The sequence below is a fragment of the Alternaria arborescens genome (assembly GCF_004154835.1).
Source record: "Alternaria arborescens strain FERA 675 chromosome Unknown contig_29, whole genome shotgun sequence".
NCBI classification, from domain to species: domain Eukaryota; kingdom Fungi; phylum Ascomycota; class Dothideomycetes; order Pleosporales; family Pleosporaceae; genus Alternaria; species Alternaria arborescens.
The window spans coordinates 63,122-79,401 of record NW_021167884.1 but is presented as its reverse complement, the minus strand read 5'-3'; the positions used below and the strand labels follow the sequence as shown (position 1 = coordinate 79,401).

At 50.9% G+C, this 16,280-nt stretch overlaps 8 protein-coding genes across 8 annotated transcripts; 1 reads left to right on the top strand and 7 right to left on the bottom strand.

Annotated features, from left to right (window-relative positions):
* Positions 1–284: 284 nt before the first annotated feature.
* AA0111_g9702 (hypothetical protein) lies at positions 285–485 on the bottom strand (the record flags this gene model as incomplete). Its single annotated transcript, XM_028656291.1, has 1 exon — positions 285–485. One exon carries the CDS (start codon positions 483–485, stop codon positions 285–287), a length of 201 nt encoding a protein of 66 aa, XP_028502603.1.
* A 27-nt stretch (positions 486–512) lies between these two features.
* On the bottom strand, positions 513–1,515 carry AA0111_g9701 (hypothetical protein; the record flags this gene model as incomplete). Its single annotated transcript, XM_028656290.1, has 5 exons — positions 513–1,042; positions 1,100–1,177; positions 1,243–1,277; positions 1,359–1,430; positions 1,502–1,515. 5 exons carry the CDS (start codon positions 1,513–1,515, stop codon positions 513–515), a joined length of 729 nt encoding a protein of 242 aa, XP_028502723.1.
* Positions 1,516–1,843: 328 nt separating this feature from the next.
* On the bottom strand, positions 1,844–2,706 carry AA0111_g9700 (hypothetical protein; the record flags this gene model as incomplete). Its single annotated transcript, XM_028656289.1, has 2 exons — positions 1,844–2,128; positions 2,200–2,706. The coding sequence occupies 2 exons, from the start codon at positions 2,704–2,706 to the stop codon at positions 1,844–1,846; spliced, it is 792 nt and encodes a 263-aa protein (XP_028502722.1).
* A 1,050-nt stretch (positions 2,707–3,756) lies between these two features.
* On the bottom strand, positions 3,757–4,724 carry AA0111_g9699 (hypothetical protein; the record flags this gene model as incomplete). The annotated part of the gene is made up of 4 exons (XM_028656286.1): positions 3,757–3,959; positions 4,015–4,364; positions 4,422–4,527; positions 4,583–4,724. 4 exons carry the CDS (start codon positions 4,722–4,724, stop codon positions 3,757–3,759), a joined length of 801 nt encoding a protein of 266 aa, XP_028502693.1.
* Positions 4,725–7,013: 2,289 nt separating this feature from the next.
* On the top strand, positions 7,014–8,044 carry AA0111_g9698 (hypothetical protein; the record flags this gene model as incomplete). Its single annotated transcript, XM_028656285.1, has 2 exons — positions 7,014–7,469; positions 7,604–8,044. The coding sequence occupies 2 exons, from the start codon at positions 7,014–7,016 to the stop codon at positions 8,042–8,044; spliced, it is 897 nt and encodes a 298-aa protein (XP_028502692.1).
* Positions 8,045–8,280: 236 nt separating this feature from the next.
* On the bottom strand, positions 8,281–8,922 carry AA0111_g9697 (hypothetical protein; the record flags this gene model as incomplete). The annotated part of the gene is made up of 3 exons (XM_028656284.1): positions 8,281–8,531; positions 8,624–8,768; positions 8,833–8,922. 3 exons carry the CDS (start codon positions 8,920–8,922, stop codon positions 8,281–8,283), a joined length of 486 nt encoding a protein of 161 aa, XP_028502612.1.
* A 484-nt stretch (positions 8,923–9,406) lies between these two features.
* On the bottom strand, positions 9,407–11,658 carry AA0111_g9696 (hypothetical protein; the record flags this gene model as incomplete). The annotated part of the gene is made up of 2 exons (XM_028656283.1): positions 9,407–9,630; positions 9,684–11,658. 2 exons carry the CDS (start codon positions 11,656–11,658, stop codon positions 9,407–9,409), a joined length of 2,199 nt encoding a protein of 732 aa, XP_028502698.1.
* Positions 11,659–14,765: 3,107 nt separating this feature from the next.
* Positions 14,766–15,365, bottom strand: AA0111_g9695 (hypothetical protein; the record flags this gene model as incomplete). The annotated part of the gene is made up of 1 exon (XM_028656282.1): positions 14,766–15,365. One exon carries the CDS (start codon positions 15,363–15,365, stop codon positions 14,766–14,768), a length of 600 nt encoding a protein of 199 aa, XP_028502697.1.
* Positions 15,366–16,280: the final 915 nt, after the last annotated feature.

Genomic DNA, 16,280 nt, shown 5'->3' with positions numbered 1-16,280 from the left:
ACGAGAAATATACGTACAAAAAAAAAGACCGAACCATGAAACTCGTGTATTGAAATAGAGAAAGACGTCGAGTCTTCCCCAGTGGAAAGTGGTATCCTCGCTTCCAAATGCAATCATAACCCTCCTCTCCTCTCTCACCCACTTGAGGAACTAATACGACGAACTGGCTCAGCTAGACAAGACACTGATGACGATGATGACGAAAACGAGAAAGATGAACGAAGACATGACAAGCTTTCTCAAGATGAGGGAGAATAAGAGCACCCAAAAAAAGATGCCAAGGACTAAGGCTCATCACCAGGAAAGATGTCTCGGTCCACCCCTATCGCAACAGCGTCGTCGGGCCTCATCATGCCAGCGCTAAACACCACCACATTGCCAGCCTCCCTAGCCGCCTCAACTGCATCCGTCTCGTCCATCAAGTCCTGTGCCGCCTGGATAACGTTCCTCAGTTCCTCTTGTACGTCCCTGTTCGTCATCGTCATCGTCGTCGTCGGAGTAGCGACCTCGCTCTAAAACGTCTCCTCCTCGGCGCCCTCGGCCTCGGGCGGGATCTCGAAGCCCTCCTCGGTAGAGTAGAGTATGTTTTGGATCTGCTTGAGCAAGCCCTCGTCCTTTTCAAGCTCTGGATCCGCTTCCATGGCCTGCTGAATCAGCAGCTCAATGTCACGCAGCTTGCTAAAGTAAAAGTCGCGCTCGCGCTCCAGGCCCGTCACCGTCTCCTTGAGCGCCGTGTTTTCCTCGCGCAGTGCGGCGCTCGCGGCTCCTCCGCCAGACGCCAGGGGTGTGCGGGTACGCGGTGCGGCCGTGTTGGAGGCAGCGGGTGCTCGTCGGGCAGTCGAGGCAGCGGCGCGGGGTGCGGCTCCCGTGGCGACGCCGCCCTGGCCCTTGCGGCGGGCAACGGGGTCGTATTCGTGGCCTGGGAAGTGCTGGTCCCAGTACTGCTTGACGAATTGGAGGAACTCGAGGTTGTCCTGCATCTTGCACTTTACGAGCGACTCGACGCGGATGGGCTTGTCGATCTGGTGCTTGGCGAACGTGTCTAGCGTGCGTGTTAGAGGACTTGCAGTACAGCGTGTTCACTGTGAGAGAGACATACTCTGTAATACCTTGAAGTTCTGCAGGTATGCATACTCAGTGTTGGCATTGAACTTGACTCGCGACATGGGCACATCGTCTGTTGTTCCACGCTGTTAGTCTTAATCTCGCCTCGCGCACACACACAACAGGTGAGAGGCTTACAGAATATGCTGTCGAAGACCTGGCACAGTGCTGCTCTGTTCCGCCATGTCAGTACACGTCCTCAGGCCCTGGACCCTGATGCCCCTCTGTGCCTTGGCTCGGCGCGTCTGACGTACCCGGTACCGCATTGTTCGACTTTGGTGATGTTAAGCTGGAGGAGGTTGTTCAACCAGGCCACGAGTTCTTGTCTGTGCACGTCTTGTCAGCCTATGCTCTGCACATATCTCTCCATCGCAGCCTAACCCCTCGAAGACCGTACCTTGATTCTCCCATGGCGGATATGCCTTTGTGCTGACGTCTAAAACTTTGTTTTGAATGATCAGCAATGAGATAAAAGCATAGACTAGAGTGTCTGTGTACAGAGGTGGCGCTGGAGGCGGTGGGCGAAGACGATTGCTGTTATTTGTTGATGCGCCTGCCCCGTCGGGGAGTCGACAATTTGGGCGCCGTTGCCCCACCAAGTTCTTAGCGCCGATGCCATAGCGTTCCACGTCACGTGCTGCACACTCTACTGACATGAGAATTTCTAATGAGCTGATCCGTCATGGGACATCATGGACTTATTTACACCGCTACTGCCCTTCCCCAATCTTGCTTCCATCTATGCTGCAAACTCCCTCCCAATGACAACCCTGTCGGTTCTCGCAGCCTCAAAAGCCCTCACAACCGCAGGATACCACACGTTCGCCATTTTGACATCGCCGCTATCATTTGGATGTACTCCGTCCCTCAGATCCGCGCTCCCACTGAACCCTGTATACTGGTCTACAACCCAGATGGGGCTCTGCGTCGTATTGAGACCTTGCGCCCAGGGCACGATCGCGCGGTTCAGTTCCTGGACCTTGCCGTTGTAGTTCCCGATGCCTAGGGGGATGATTTGGGCAACCTGAGATGCCAAGGTAAGTAGGTGCATGTCTGAAACTGTGTATAGGCACATGCTGGGTAAGAGAGACGTACGATGATCTTCATCTTGGGATTCGACGTCCGCATAGTGCCAACGAGTTTGGTAAACGCAGCGATGATGTCCGTCACCGCTTTATTCTGCTGCACGATATCGTTTGTGCCCAGGTGCATGGTGATAACATCTGCGGGGTTCGTCTTCAGCCATCCGTCAAGCTGATTCTTATTCGCGATATCGATGGCGAGGAAGCCTAAAGTTCGATTTACCGAGTCAGTTTGTTTCTCCAACGCATCTCGTATATGGGCATAGTGACCAGAGTGTCCTTCATTGTCGCGGTCATAGGTCGTGTCGCGGCAGTTGTTCTCCGTCTTGCCACTGCCAACGAAGTTGACGTTTGCCCACTCAGTGGTCCGGAACCGCTGCCACAGTTTTGATCGCCAGCAGACTATTTCCGTTATGCTGTCGCCAAAGGGCATGTAGCGAATTGGGGTTGTGTTGTTTGTCGACTGAGCTGAAGCGATTGCGAGGAGGGCAACGGCGGAGAGGCACTTGAGGGATACCATTGTGACGGCTGCGGGAGTATGGAAAGATGTTCGTATCTGTGTACCGCTATTGCTTCTGAATCATGTCTGGTAAGTTGGTCGGACCGCCTTCTTATCTTCTCTTCTTCCATGTTGTTGACAAGGACACCTCGCAACAAACCATCTATCGCGCACTCTAACATCGTTTGCAGCATATGAAGATGACATCTCCATCACTCTTGACGCATCTATACGCACCTAAACGTACGTCGTAGCCTCGGAGAGAAGGAGATTTCCGTGACGCGACCGACATTTGCATGCCGCTACTTGTTTCCGGGGCACTATGTGCAAGGCTAAATGCAGCTGCCGGACGACCGTTAATTTACGCGGGACATACACCCTGCAAGAGGCGGCATAAAGGCGGGGAAAGAGCCTCAGACTTGCTTCGACACTCCAGCGTTGTGTGGACGTCAAAGCATGATGCGATACCATCAAACAGCCCAGACTTTCGGCACTAACACCATATGACAATCGCAAGAAGAAGTCGTGGAAGGTCGGTACAATGGGCCATTGGACAGACGGATTCTGCACTGATGGGTCTGCGCTGTACGGAGAAATTAGAGGTGACTGCGCATATCTCAAGCGATATTCTATTGTCATACTGTTCGACCCCGCTCGTCGTGTTGCACGTGCATTTCTCATCCGGCGCTTGCACACAGTCCTGCGTTTATCTGGTGCACTGAACGGCGTTCTCACTGAACATCACCAACACCGACATCACCAACATCACCAACTATCGCACATCGTCGATCGTCACGTACGAATGGAAGGAACCAACAAGCGAATGTGAGGACTATAAAAGGTCTACCCGTGTAGTGCTTGCTATGTACAAATGTATGCGCTATCGTATCCAGAAGACTCATCCATCGGGCGCAGCTTACATCTTGTCTAATTCTCAATCTCTCCACTTCAAATCAGTACAAGGAAGTAAGGAAGCTCCGTGTTCGCCAGTACGACACAGCACCGTCACACCGTGACACATCCAACGGCAGGTGCCAAAGCAAGACCTAACACCAACCGCTCGCGAAGCTTCTAGAGCCAGAAGTCGAACCACTTCAACGCCTGAATATACGCCGACTGCTTTGCATACTTCTGCCTGGGGACATTGGCATTGACTCTGACACCAAATCCGTGCGGGGCGCCCGAGTACAGTGTCTGTTCGTACGTGACATTGTTACCTGTGAGAAGACGGTCGGCGTCATAACGTTGCGTGATATTAAAAGTCGCATCAAGTTCTAATTCACCGCGTCAGTCTGCTCACGACACACGCCACTGCAAGAGCACACTCACCACCAGCCGCGATACTAATTGGGTTCACAATCTGGGCGATTTCGGCGTTGGAAAGCACGCTCGGATGCGCAGTGAAGCCCAAATCAACACCCTTGCCTTCGGCCAAGAAGCGGGCTACATATCTGCCTCCAAAGCAATATCCGACAGCCCCAATAGTTTGAATACCGAGGTCTTCGCGTAGGTATGCGATCGTCTTCTCGATGATGGGCTCGACGTTGGCGGGCTGATGGTTGGGAAACCACGCGGTCAAGTTGAGCTGGCCTTCGGGAATGTCGCTGGGAATTGCGTCGCCGGCGAACAGATCTGGTATCACGGTAAGGTATCCTGCGCGAGCATATGAGTCTGCAAGCCTAGAACACGAATTAGCTTTCCATAGTTTGCAAAGCTTTTGCTGCGCGCAAACTTACAACTTGTTTTGGAGGAGCGGAACTCCAAAGATGTCGGATATGAAGAGGATCGCGTTGCTGCTATTCGTCTTGCTGCGATGGTCCGGGTACGCGTGGTACATTTCAACTTTGATATTTCAGAGCTGCTCACAAACGATCAATTGGTCCCGAGACGGACTTACCTCCGCTGATATTCTTGATTTCGCCCTTTGGTTGGCCTTCGCTGATCACAGATGGAAATAGAGATACTGGCTCCTTCCAGGCGAACGCAAGGGTCGATGTCGCAAGCGCAAATGCACAAGCGCGGGCGAGCTTCATCGTCATGTTGATATGGAGAGATATGGACCGGAGAAGTTTGGGACTGATACAAGCAAAGTGGCGACGGACGTCCGAGATGGATATGCCTTTATACCTGTAGTCTCATGTAGACTGCCTTCCTGATTCTCCTACAATCCGTCATTACGCCTTCCGATTTGCGGAAAAGCGGACGGGTAAGTAAACATCCAACTGCGTCATCATCCCGGTACATCCAGGTTGGCACACGTGATGGTATCTAGGGGAGATAGCCCTGGAGATGTAATTTCGACGAGCTACGCGGCAAGATTACAAATGTAGATCTTTACTGTAGCTGTCAGCTCTGTGCATTAGCGGCTTGTATGTCTTGGCACCCCTCTCTTCCAGACTTGGATCTATCCTCCTTACAAAGCCTGATGTAAGGCACCATGTACGCATCTCTGCATAAGGGACGGGGGATCCGCATGGTAGAGCGATTTTGCGTGGACGCCTGCGTCTACTCTTTGCTATAGCGTTCGTGCAGCGCTTCTGTTGCAGCGCGATGATTGTCGAAATCATGGTTTTGCCGAACGGCGGTTTTAAGTGAACAAGCTGTTCACTAAGGACCGAAAACACGCTAGAACCGTTTTGACCAAAGATATGGAGCTAAGCTCAAACTCGCCTACCTTGTAGTCAGCATGTCGCATAAAGAGGCTTCATGTCCAAGGTCAATGGAGTGCGATACGCACTAGGTTCAATACGGCGCTGCAGAAGACTCATTCAGATGCATCCAACATGACGATCATACCGACATCGCGTATACCTGATGCGATCGGCAAAGAGGAAGACTGGAGTGGAAAACCAAGCTCAGAAAGACGCAAGCTTCAGAATCGACTCAATCAAAGAGCTCGTCGTGAGTGCCTCATATACATGCATCTGAACGCTGAGAGTGACGACTGCAAGGTAGAAGAAAATTCGAGGCGTCCAACTCGACTCTTGCCTTGATATCCCAGAAAAGCTGCGCGCCTCCAAAGGAACTACTTGCCTCATACTTGGAATTGAAAGCGTCAGGAATGACCGACACATTGATCACTCCAGAACTGGAACAAGTCATCCGTCAATTCGCAGATGCAGCGTATATCCGATATCTGCAAAATGCGCCCCTCTTATCTCATCTACCCACCATCATCCACCTGAACATTCTAAATACTCTAGCCGGCAATGCTTCAGTGCTTGGTCTTTCAAAGTCATGGCTGCTTTGCGACTCTGTATCTCCTTTGACCCAGCATAGACCGCTCAAGCTCGCGTGCCCTCGTGTCCTGTTTCTCACGGTGCTACAACTGACCACTTCGCACCATCCATGAGTGGATTTGTTCCCTTTACCTCAATTCCGAGATAAAATCCTCCGGACAGCTTTGCAAGACCCGCACTTTGATGAAGATGAATTGTGGTTCGATCTTCTGGAGATAAAGTGCGCTCCTGGTCGTGCTCAGAGTCCGTCACTTCTGGTATGGGGCGAACCTTGGGATATTTGGAAGTGGGAAGTCAATATTGAGTTTCTGAGGAAATGGAATCATCTACTGGACGGATGTACGACGTTGTTGGAGTCTACAAACAACTGGCGAAGAAGGAGAAATGAGAGACCCATCTTGTTCTCGTCAAAACCAACTGAGAGCCGTCGATGATGTAGCGGTCTTGCATTACTTCTACTGCTGGAGTGAACATCAATCGACGTCCTTCCGCATGGTGATCATCAACAGACGGTGTGCAGGGGCATATCGACCAGGAGCCGGGAATATGCTTTGGATGAGTAATTATCAAGAGTCAGTGTTGAGACAATACCTTCATGTAAGTGCTTTCCTAATCAGTCTTAGGCTCTGTCAGCAGTCTGCACTATCTTGGCATCAACGACGTCAAGCAGTTCTACAATCTTTGCTCAAGGCATCCGTAATGCTTTTCAGCCTCACATGTATATGCTTGATTAACAGCATGAATAGTACGACCTTGCGAGTTGTCTGGCGCTATTCGGTGAGGTTGTGTCAACGTTTTAACCCATCATGACAGGGACGGTGCGATATGTTGGAAGATTACATGCCTTCCAGGTATCGAGTCCTTCGGAATGACCGAGATATGTATGTAACCTGTAAGGTGGTATGTGGACCTGCCAAATCGCACTAGTTACCCATCGAAGGATATAAAGCCGACCGACGTCTACGCAGTAGAAGATCACAAATTCCATCTGCCTTTTCTACCATTGCATTACTATCCCAGCAGCGCTACCGCAAAATGAGGGTTACATTCTCTTCTATTACCACAACAAGCATGATGACGATGTCGACTATGGCACAGAATCTCTCGTTCGGAGCAGACAACTTCTATCGCAGCAACAATGTCACCTTAACCCCCATCAGTTTCCCAACACTTTACCACTCCGACGTCGCTGGCAACATCGTCGTTCCACACGATCTCAATCGTACCAATGCACCAGCCATCATTGTTGGCCACCCTTTCGGTGCAACGAAGGAGCAGAGCGCAAACCTCTACGCTCAAAAGCTAGCAGAGCAGGGCTTCGTCACAGTGTCCCTCGATCTTCCGTTCTTGGGCATTAGTGCAGGCACACCGCGTAATTCCGTTCTGCCCGACCTCTATGCAGAGGCATACAGCTCCGCGGTAGATTTCCTCGGCACGCAACAATTTGTCGATCGAGAGAACATTGGCATTGTTGGTGTTTGTGGCAGCGGCGCATTCGTCATCAGTGCTGCCAAGATCGATTCCCGGATCAAAGCTGTTGCAACGGTCAGCATGTAGTAAGACATCTCTATCCAAGCTGCGTTTGAGACATGCACTAATTACATACACCCACGTTGAGAAACCATGGCATGCTCCATCGCACTGGCTTAGGGAACTCTCGAAACCTGACACAACGCCAGGACTTCATCGCCGCATCAAACGCACAGCGCTGGGCCGAAGTAGATGGCAGTCCTATCGCCCACACCGACGGCGCACCACACACGACAAACTCAACTCCGGTTGGGCTTGAATTCTATGACTTTTACCGCACTCCTCGCGGGGAGTACACACCGAAGGGTATCTCACGGAACATCACTACCGATCCAACGACGTCGAGCAATGTCAAGTTCATCAACTTTTACCCGTTTGAGGATATCGAGTCCATCTCGCCTCGTCCAATCATGTTCGTTGCGGGTGATCAGGCGCATTCGAAAGAGTTTAGTGAGATTGCTTTTGCGAGGGCGGGTGAGCCGAAGGAGATGGTCTGGGTACCGAGTGCTGGGCATGTTGATCTTTACGATCGCGTAGAGCTCATCGCGTTTGCGACGCTCACGAAGTTCTTTCGGGAAAATCTACAGTAGGCCTTTTGTGGATCGTGATCTCGTAGGAATCGCGTCTGCGATCACCCTTCCTGTTCATATGAGGCGACCTTGTCATCGACGGCGTTGATGTTCATATGGTAGTTATCAGTGATCTGTGGCTCGAGGGTCATACTTGGCAAGGCTGTTCACCGCTCTGGTTCAGGCTGAGTATGTATGTACACCATCTCTTAATATCACATCCTGTCATCATACTTCCCCTTCCCATCAATGTTAACCTACTTCCCGAATACATCGTCGTGATTGCCGATCATGGCGAGCCCTCCATGCGGTCTCCATCCTTTGACCTTCCACTCTCCACTCTCTATCTTGACGTACGTGAACTCCAGAAACGAGCTATTATCCCACTCGCCAACATGTCCATCGGAAAACTCCCTCACGTGCCATGCGCGAACTTGCCAGATTCCTTTGGCTTCTGAGGCGCTCGTGCGAGTGAACATGCTACCACCAAGGAGGTGCTGGGTTTTGACTTGGAATGGTGTTATTGAGAATATGCAGAAGATATTGCAGATGAAGAGAAAGAAAGAAATAAGGAGGGTCGTGATGGTGGGTGAAACGTACGGTCCGGATGCCCTAAGCCTTCTGTCCTGAAAGCGCTCTCGAAGAATTGCTTGGGAGGGCACTTTCGAACTGTCCCTACAGCAGGGAAGTCGGAGTAGTCTGCAACTATCTCCGGTGCTGTTATTGTGAGGAAAGTCGGTAGATCCTAGTATGAATATCAGTACATTGCTACAACGCGGTTCTTGCGCATCTCAAGTTAGTGTAAAGACCTTTTTGTCCCACGCGACCGACCATCTGAAGGAAAGTTCGCGGAAAGAACGCTCGTCCTCGAAAGAGTTGGAGAGAGTTAAAGTGGTCATTTGTGCCAGTTTTTCTCTTCGCACGTATAGAGATCAAAGGCGTTATTCATGCATGTGCGGTACGCTGGTCCGTTTTATACCTTCATAGACATATCAGATATGGAAATAAATTAGCATAAAAGCGGCTACGCTTTCCTCTTCCAGGCGCCCTTTACAAGTACCGAGACACCGATTGAATACGAAGTCGAGCTCTCACGATTGGCTGTAGGAGAACGAGGCTTTGGGCATGGCGCAAATCTGTTTAGAATCCCTTGATGTTCAAGACAGTGAATGTCGGACGTTGGTAATGCCGAATGCCGAGATTAGTGCGACCTTTGCAAGCTTTTCGTCCAGGATCAAGAATATGTGTTATGTAATTCTGTATTCATCAATCGTAAATCATCAAGTCGTAGCCTACACCATCCCATCACATGATATGTAGCCTCACCTTTTCGTATCCAAGCCGATCCTTAGCCCGCTCACAAACAGGCCATCTTGAAGAGGCCTAGAAACTCTCCCTCTTGACCGCAAGGAAGGTCAGACTCCAAAGCTGTCGAATGTTGCTCTCGGTCGAAGTCAATGAGCCAAGCTGCGCCACCTGGAATCCGTTATTGTACTGCCAGCTCCAGACTTCATGGCTGAGCTGATCGCGGTTGGCATCAATGGTATCCCACAGGCTGTTGTAAGCACGAACAACCTTATCACGAACCTCGGGGTTTGTGCAGAATTCTGAAAGAGGGCGTCAGCAGAGTTTATGATGCAAGAGAACATTAGTAGCTTACCAGGAGCGTTGTCCCTCGCGCATCGACCCAGTTGTCGTGCCAGTCCAGCACCCATCATTGCGAGTTGCCAGCTCCAAACTACAGTACCGTGGTAATCTGTCTTTGAGAAGCCTGCAGCAAAGCCTGCGTCTCCGGCGTAGGCTGGGTTGGCAACGAACAAGCCAACGTCACTCGATAAGCCTACCGGGAATGGTTGAAGAATGTGAGAAGCAGTCTGGTCGATATATGACGTCAGCTGGGTTTGATTTGTAGTGTCCAGGAAGAAGTGACGGAAGCAATCGTCGGTGTTCATGACAGGCACGACTGGTGAACCAACATTGCCATCTAGGGCGAGACCATAGTAAGTGACATCGCCAGTAATACTATCGGCGTTGCTTGGTACACCAAGGTTTGCGGCGGAGACATAATTTTGCACAAGTGATTTGGCAGTGGCTTGCGGTACGGTGACCTGGAAGAATTGTAGCGTCTCGTCCTCCCAGATCTGGGCATACTGATTAGCCTTTTGAGACCAGTCTGGGTGGTCTGGGAAGAAACCTGCACCACTCAGGCTAGCGATAGCCCGAAGACCTGCTGGTACAAGCGCCGTGTTAACGTCGTACGGTATGCGGCCCCCTCCAAGGCCGTTATTAGAATCGCGCCATTCGCCAACAGATTCACCCTCGTTAAGTTTGATGAGATTATCTTTTACGGGACTTTGCGCAAACGGTTCAGCGATCCGCATGATCTTTTCTGCGGTAATTTGGGCCAGCTGAGAGTAAGGCAGCCCGTCGTTCTCGGCGAGAAACGTTGCAGTCTTGCGGAAGAAAGCATCGGAACGTTGCTTGCCAGCGTCCGTATCGACAAAATAGCTCTTCATAGCGACGGGGAGCATGAAATCGGTGTCGATCATCTTGTAGTCACAGCTGGGCGCACTAGAATCAACTCCCTTCTTCTTGTTCAGCCAAGTCGAGTAGTCACCAATAACCTCTTCGTGACACACTGTGCCATCGTTGCGGTTGATTCGCTCGAGGACAGCTCCGATGACAGCTTCAATAGCGGCTTCGCTGAGAATAGATTGCATCAAGAGCAGTGACAGCATACTGTCGCGGCCAAAGTAGGTGAGGAAGCGCCAGGTGCCAGCTAGAAGTTTATTCGTGTATGACAGAAATGACAATGAGGTGGTTTGATCCGGGTTTTGCGCGATCAATCCCGAAGACGCATCATTTAGGACTTCTTGTGGACTAAGCTGCTCCAGCTGTGGGTAGTTGTAAGAAGCTTCGAAGCTATAGCTCCCCGCGCCGAAAGTCAATGTCCATGTAGCTTCGCGGTTGAGCGTGATAGCTTGGCCACCGTTCAAGGGTGAGAATTTCAGCGTGGTAGTTGTTACGCCGTCAAACCAAGTGCGGTTAATCGATGCGCTGCCATCTCCGTTGATCGCGAATCCGAAGCTGTTCTGGAAGTCTTGACTGACCCCACCTCCCTCAGTGAAGTCGCGGATGCTTCGTATACTGCCCAGGATAGGTACGGTCAGTCTAGCAGACGTATCGAAGTTGATGGACCCTGAAACACCCACGCGGTCCGACGCGGTCAATGGCTCCACGGACTGTCCGTTCTCGGAATCTTCTAGCCTCATGGTCAAACTGCCCTGGCCGCTCTCAGGGGCAAAGAGCGCCATAGCGCCACTGTTGCCAGCGGGCCATGCAACAAGCAGGCGAGGCTTGACAACGTTGAGATCGCTGTTGGGCTGAGGACTGGTGACGATAACGTGGGCGCTAGTATGACAGTCAGAATAGAAGTGGTTGTCCTGGGGACCGTCTTGAAGAGACAGCCTCGTAGCTGCTTCCGCGCATGGTGCGGATAGGTCAGTGGCAGGCGGAGGAGAGTTTGGTGACCCTTGAGGATAGGCTAGGACGCCAGCTATCAGGGCGGCTGAACCCAGTACCGTCAATGCGACCATGGCAATTCTGATTGATACATTAACTGTTGGGTACCGCATGCTGAGGGTCAGGAACTTACTTTCGTTGTTAAAAGATCCTCCAGTAATTCCAGGTTGTGGTAAGTGGTGATAGGTACGGCGAACGTCAAGTGCTTCACAAACACAATCTCGGTGATTAGAATACCAAGCAGGGTCTTCTATTACCGCTACTTCACATACTCCGGGCCGTGCGCACAAACAATAGAGTCAATACTTTTCTTCTTTCCTGGTCCATGCTTCACTTATATACTTTTCGACCCCATACCGCCCTGTTCATGACCCACACGTGAAATGCTGTCACACGACACAAAAGACTTGGACGTCATCGCGCGGGCCGTTAGTAGTCCAAGTCGTCTGAGATGTGAAGCTCGCCCTAGCTGCCTTGTGGAGAGACTTCATGATCACGATGGCTACTCCGGTGTCTTGTTTGTGGGGTAGAAAAGGGTTGGTTCGTTAGTCTTTGACCCGGTGATCTAACTTGCCGAGCGCTTAGACGGATCGGGTCGAGATCTACCCCGGGTCCACATCGCCGCATCGTGCGTCATGACCCGCGAACTTCATGGGACACCTGCGTCTTTTACAGCTTCCACAGGAACAGACAACAACCCTGCATGAGCAGCGCATTCAATGTCCAGTTGTTCCTGCAAATATCACAACCTTCTGAACGACAGTACCTAAATCAGTATTACGTTGTCGTTAGAAGCACCACAACATTCCCGACGCACCTCCGATGGACCTTGCCAGCTCCAGTGCCATTTTGTCAAACATGGCTACAACGGGCTGCAAGTCCCTTGCTAGTGGTTCATCATAGGCCAGAAGACGGCGAGAGAAATCAAGTACTTGTTTGGTTGCTACTCGTGGCTCGCTCTTGCAATCTCGTCATGGTCTGGGATACAGCAACCGAGGCTGTTCAAGTAGCGCTGAACCAATGGCGTAATATAGAGAGTCTTCCTGTTTCCAAGTGGAACCTCACTGCCATCGTCTCCTGACTAGACGGGTAAGGTCTAAAGTAAGTCCTGTTAAGTAACGGAAGAGGTCAGCCAATCAGCGGTCGATCCTGATATGAGGTACAACATCGCCAAATCTGGGGTAATTACAGAATGTGTATGGGTAAACAATCATTACGAAGACCTTTGCCGGGCCCGATGCCCTGGTTCATGGTCATCAAGAGATGCTTGTATCCTGCTCGGTGCCCTTTTTGAGAGTTCGGCGCGATTCACTTGAGCCGTGACATTCGTCCTACCAAGCACTAGACGACTTCAACAACAGGCGAGAAAGCAAGCTAGATAGAAGTTTGAGTCGTACCCGTTCGCATCGCCTTCTTCAGTCCGACTCAGCTACCCTAGGCTTAACTGAAAATGCGACTTTCGAAGAAGATTCTATCGTCTTTCTTGATTACTATCGCGTATGCACATGGTCGAGTAACGCGTATAACAACTACTACCGGTGACCCCTATGATGGTTGGGATCCCGCATCTTCGGATGATCTGATACCGCCACAGCCTCTTGCTGCATGGTCAGCATCGAACTTAGGCAAGATATATGCGTCATCGTAACGTTTCAACATATCTGACGCTGTCTAGGCAACATATACATCCCACCCTCTCAGTTCAACACCTCAAATATTTCCTGCCACTACAACGCCGTACCCGGCGCTCTCCAAATTCCTGTAACAGCCGGCGAGGAACTAAAGCTACAATGGAACGAATGGCCAACTTCGCACGTCGGGCCTGTGATGACATATCTAGCACAATGCGAGGGCAGCTGTGCAGAAGCAAAAAAGAACGACTTGGAGTGGGTGAAGATTGATGAGCTGGGATGGCTGAACAGTACAGGTTGGAATGTGATAGATCTAGGTGGAACTTGGGCGGCGAATGTGCTCATCGCGAATGGGTTTTCGTGGGTGGTCAGGATACCAGAGGTGCTGGAGGAGGGAAGTTATGTGTTAAGGCATGAGATTATCGCGTTACACGTTGCAGAAAAAGTGGACGGAGCGCAAGCATATCCGCAGTGCTTGAATCTCCGGGTGGGGCGGGGGATAGGTGGAGAGGTGAGGAGATTAGAAGGTGGTGTGAAGGGGGAAGAGCTGTATGGGAGTAGCGATGAGGGTATACTGGTGGATGTACATGGGAAGATTGAGGGATATAAGATTCCTGGACCGAAGGTATGGGCGCATGCGACACCGGTTAAACAGGCCAATCAATAAGGTCTTCCTGGGAGACTAAGTCACATCCGGATCCGATGCTGTGATATCTAATCTTGATACTGATCAACTACATAGACCCTGATACTGACAGTGTAAGATTCCAGTGCCAACCTATGACTGCGTGCAACCAAAGAACGCCGGCTTCAAGTTCACGTCCTTCACAGCCACCTCAGCAAGAAATCTTTCCACCCCCTTCGCAGGCTCTGACTTCGCATAACGCTTTAGCGCTATTCTCAACGCCTTCCCTTTCGATGTTTGCTTACTATACCTCTTCCGCTGCACCTTTATCCATCGGGCATCATTGATCAAGTACGGATTGGCACCTGCGTCTAGTAACGGCAGAATACCCGAAGCACACTCACCAGTTGTTGCCAGATAAAGCGGTCGTCTCAAACCAGCTCGGTACTTCGGTCCATTTGGATCCGCGCCAAGTTCAAGGAGCTTTTTGATGATGGTTATCATGCGGCGTCCCTCTGCAAGCCTTATCGCGGTGTTGAGGGGGTAGGTAGATGAGTAGCCTTTGATGCTCGATGGGTAGACTTGGTTGATTGCTAAACACCCTGGACCACCCAGGGAATAAGGGAAGAAGATGTGGAGAAGGGAGACTTTCGAAAGGCGACAGGCTGTTTCGAATGCCTTGTAAAACGTGGATATACCTGCTTGCGTCGGGCAATAAAGCAGGAGACGAAGGATGTCTTTGTGGCCACATGTAACAGCTCTATCAAGCCATTCTGCCATGCAAACTTCTGTCGGGAAACCAAAGGCTTCCACGTACTTGTGGAGTAAGTAATCAATAATACCGCAATGTTGCAGCTCGATGCAGGTGCCGATCGCTCGACGAAATGAGATATGCTCAGGTCGAGAACTAGATCCGGAAGCGCAAAGTCAGTGTATGTCTTGTTTGCACCTTATAGTGGGAAACTTACCTGTAGCGGTGATGGAGATCGACGACGTCCTCGTTCTGGTTGGTGACGGCTTGTTGCGCGATCGCTTTGACAACACCAAAGTGCCCTGCATAAACGGCTACATCCAGCGGATATCCAAAGGCTGGCGACTTGGCCCATAGCAAGTCTTTGTCCTTCGCGGCCTGCATTCTCAAGATATAAAGATCACCTATAGCAGCAACGGTAGCGATCAAATTGGCTCCGCTACTCGCCATGGTTTCCTGTTTATCTTGGATGCTCAGCTTGTTCGTATCGGTCAAAACGAATCTCAGCGCACCGTCGCAATTACGGACAAAGAGTTCGCATATAACCCTTCGTAGTGTTGAGATTGCCTGATCGCCAGTAATCCACGACTCCGTTATGTATATGATACGGTTGATGAAGTTGGGCACATGGGTGCGTACAAAGCCATTCAGCTTTGTGCTGCGCGTGTAGAGGAAGTCGGCGAGCTTGTGCTTGAGAATCTCGCGTCCCGCACGCATCTTGTTGTATGCATAGAGAGACGGAGTAGCAAGGACTTCGTAGGTGACATAGGTTTGAAAAGCTTCTGGTATCCAGTAAATCAGCGCGATGTTCATGATAGATGCATAGTGACGTGGTTCTTACTGCTTGTTCCTCGAAGCTTCCAAGCTTCCGTGATGCCGTGTTTCTTAACTAGAATATGCGTAATACGCTGGAAAATCTCTGGTGGTAAGTCAAGTAGCTGCATGTTCGCTGTCAATAACAAGAGGGTGATGTGGAGTAGAAGTGAGGAGGGTCAGAGGCTGACAGAGCGGTTCCTGTTATATAGTCGGGTAGACTTATTGCAGTAAACGTTACCAGAAGTAAAGGTAAGACAAGAAAGATCTGAGCAAGTAATATTGGTCGGTGAGGGATTGTCAAAGTTACTGAGAATGGAGCGGTAAGAGAAGGCAATGATCACGATGAGTCGAGCGCTCTTACTTCCAGCGCGGGTGAAGGCACGAACCGGCATTTTCGAAAAGAGCTCGTGGTCGAGGTAGTACTTGATGGCCTCTGTGTAGACGGTGTCAGTCCAGTCGCTTTTGGACATCTCACATTTGGGTAGACTAGGGACTGAACACAGTGTCTACCACACGTGCAAATGCGAGGCTCTACAGGAAAACTCACTGCAAGTTAAGCGTTGCTTTGACACTCCACAGACGTTGTCCTTGTCGACGCAGAGGCGGATCACCTTGGCGCAAAGCTCCGGTGGGAGATTGAGAAGGCCCATGTCGTCTACCGTCGTCTCCGTATACTGGCATATGAATCTGTCGATGAGAAGAGTCGTGTTGCCCAAGCATTAGCAATATCCATAGCCGGCGGAGTGGTCCTCGAAAGTAGCGGCAAAGCATGTATGCTTTCTGGAGGTTATTCACTACTTTGCACTCCTCCCCAAGATGTGCGCTCGGCCAATGGCGACACGCCAGACCCTCTCGCGGCGAACCTTTGATTAACGGTATTAGCCAAGAAAATTGTCATGGGCAGATCAACTG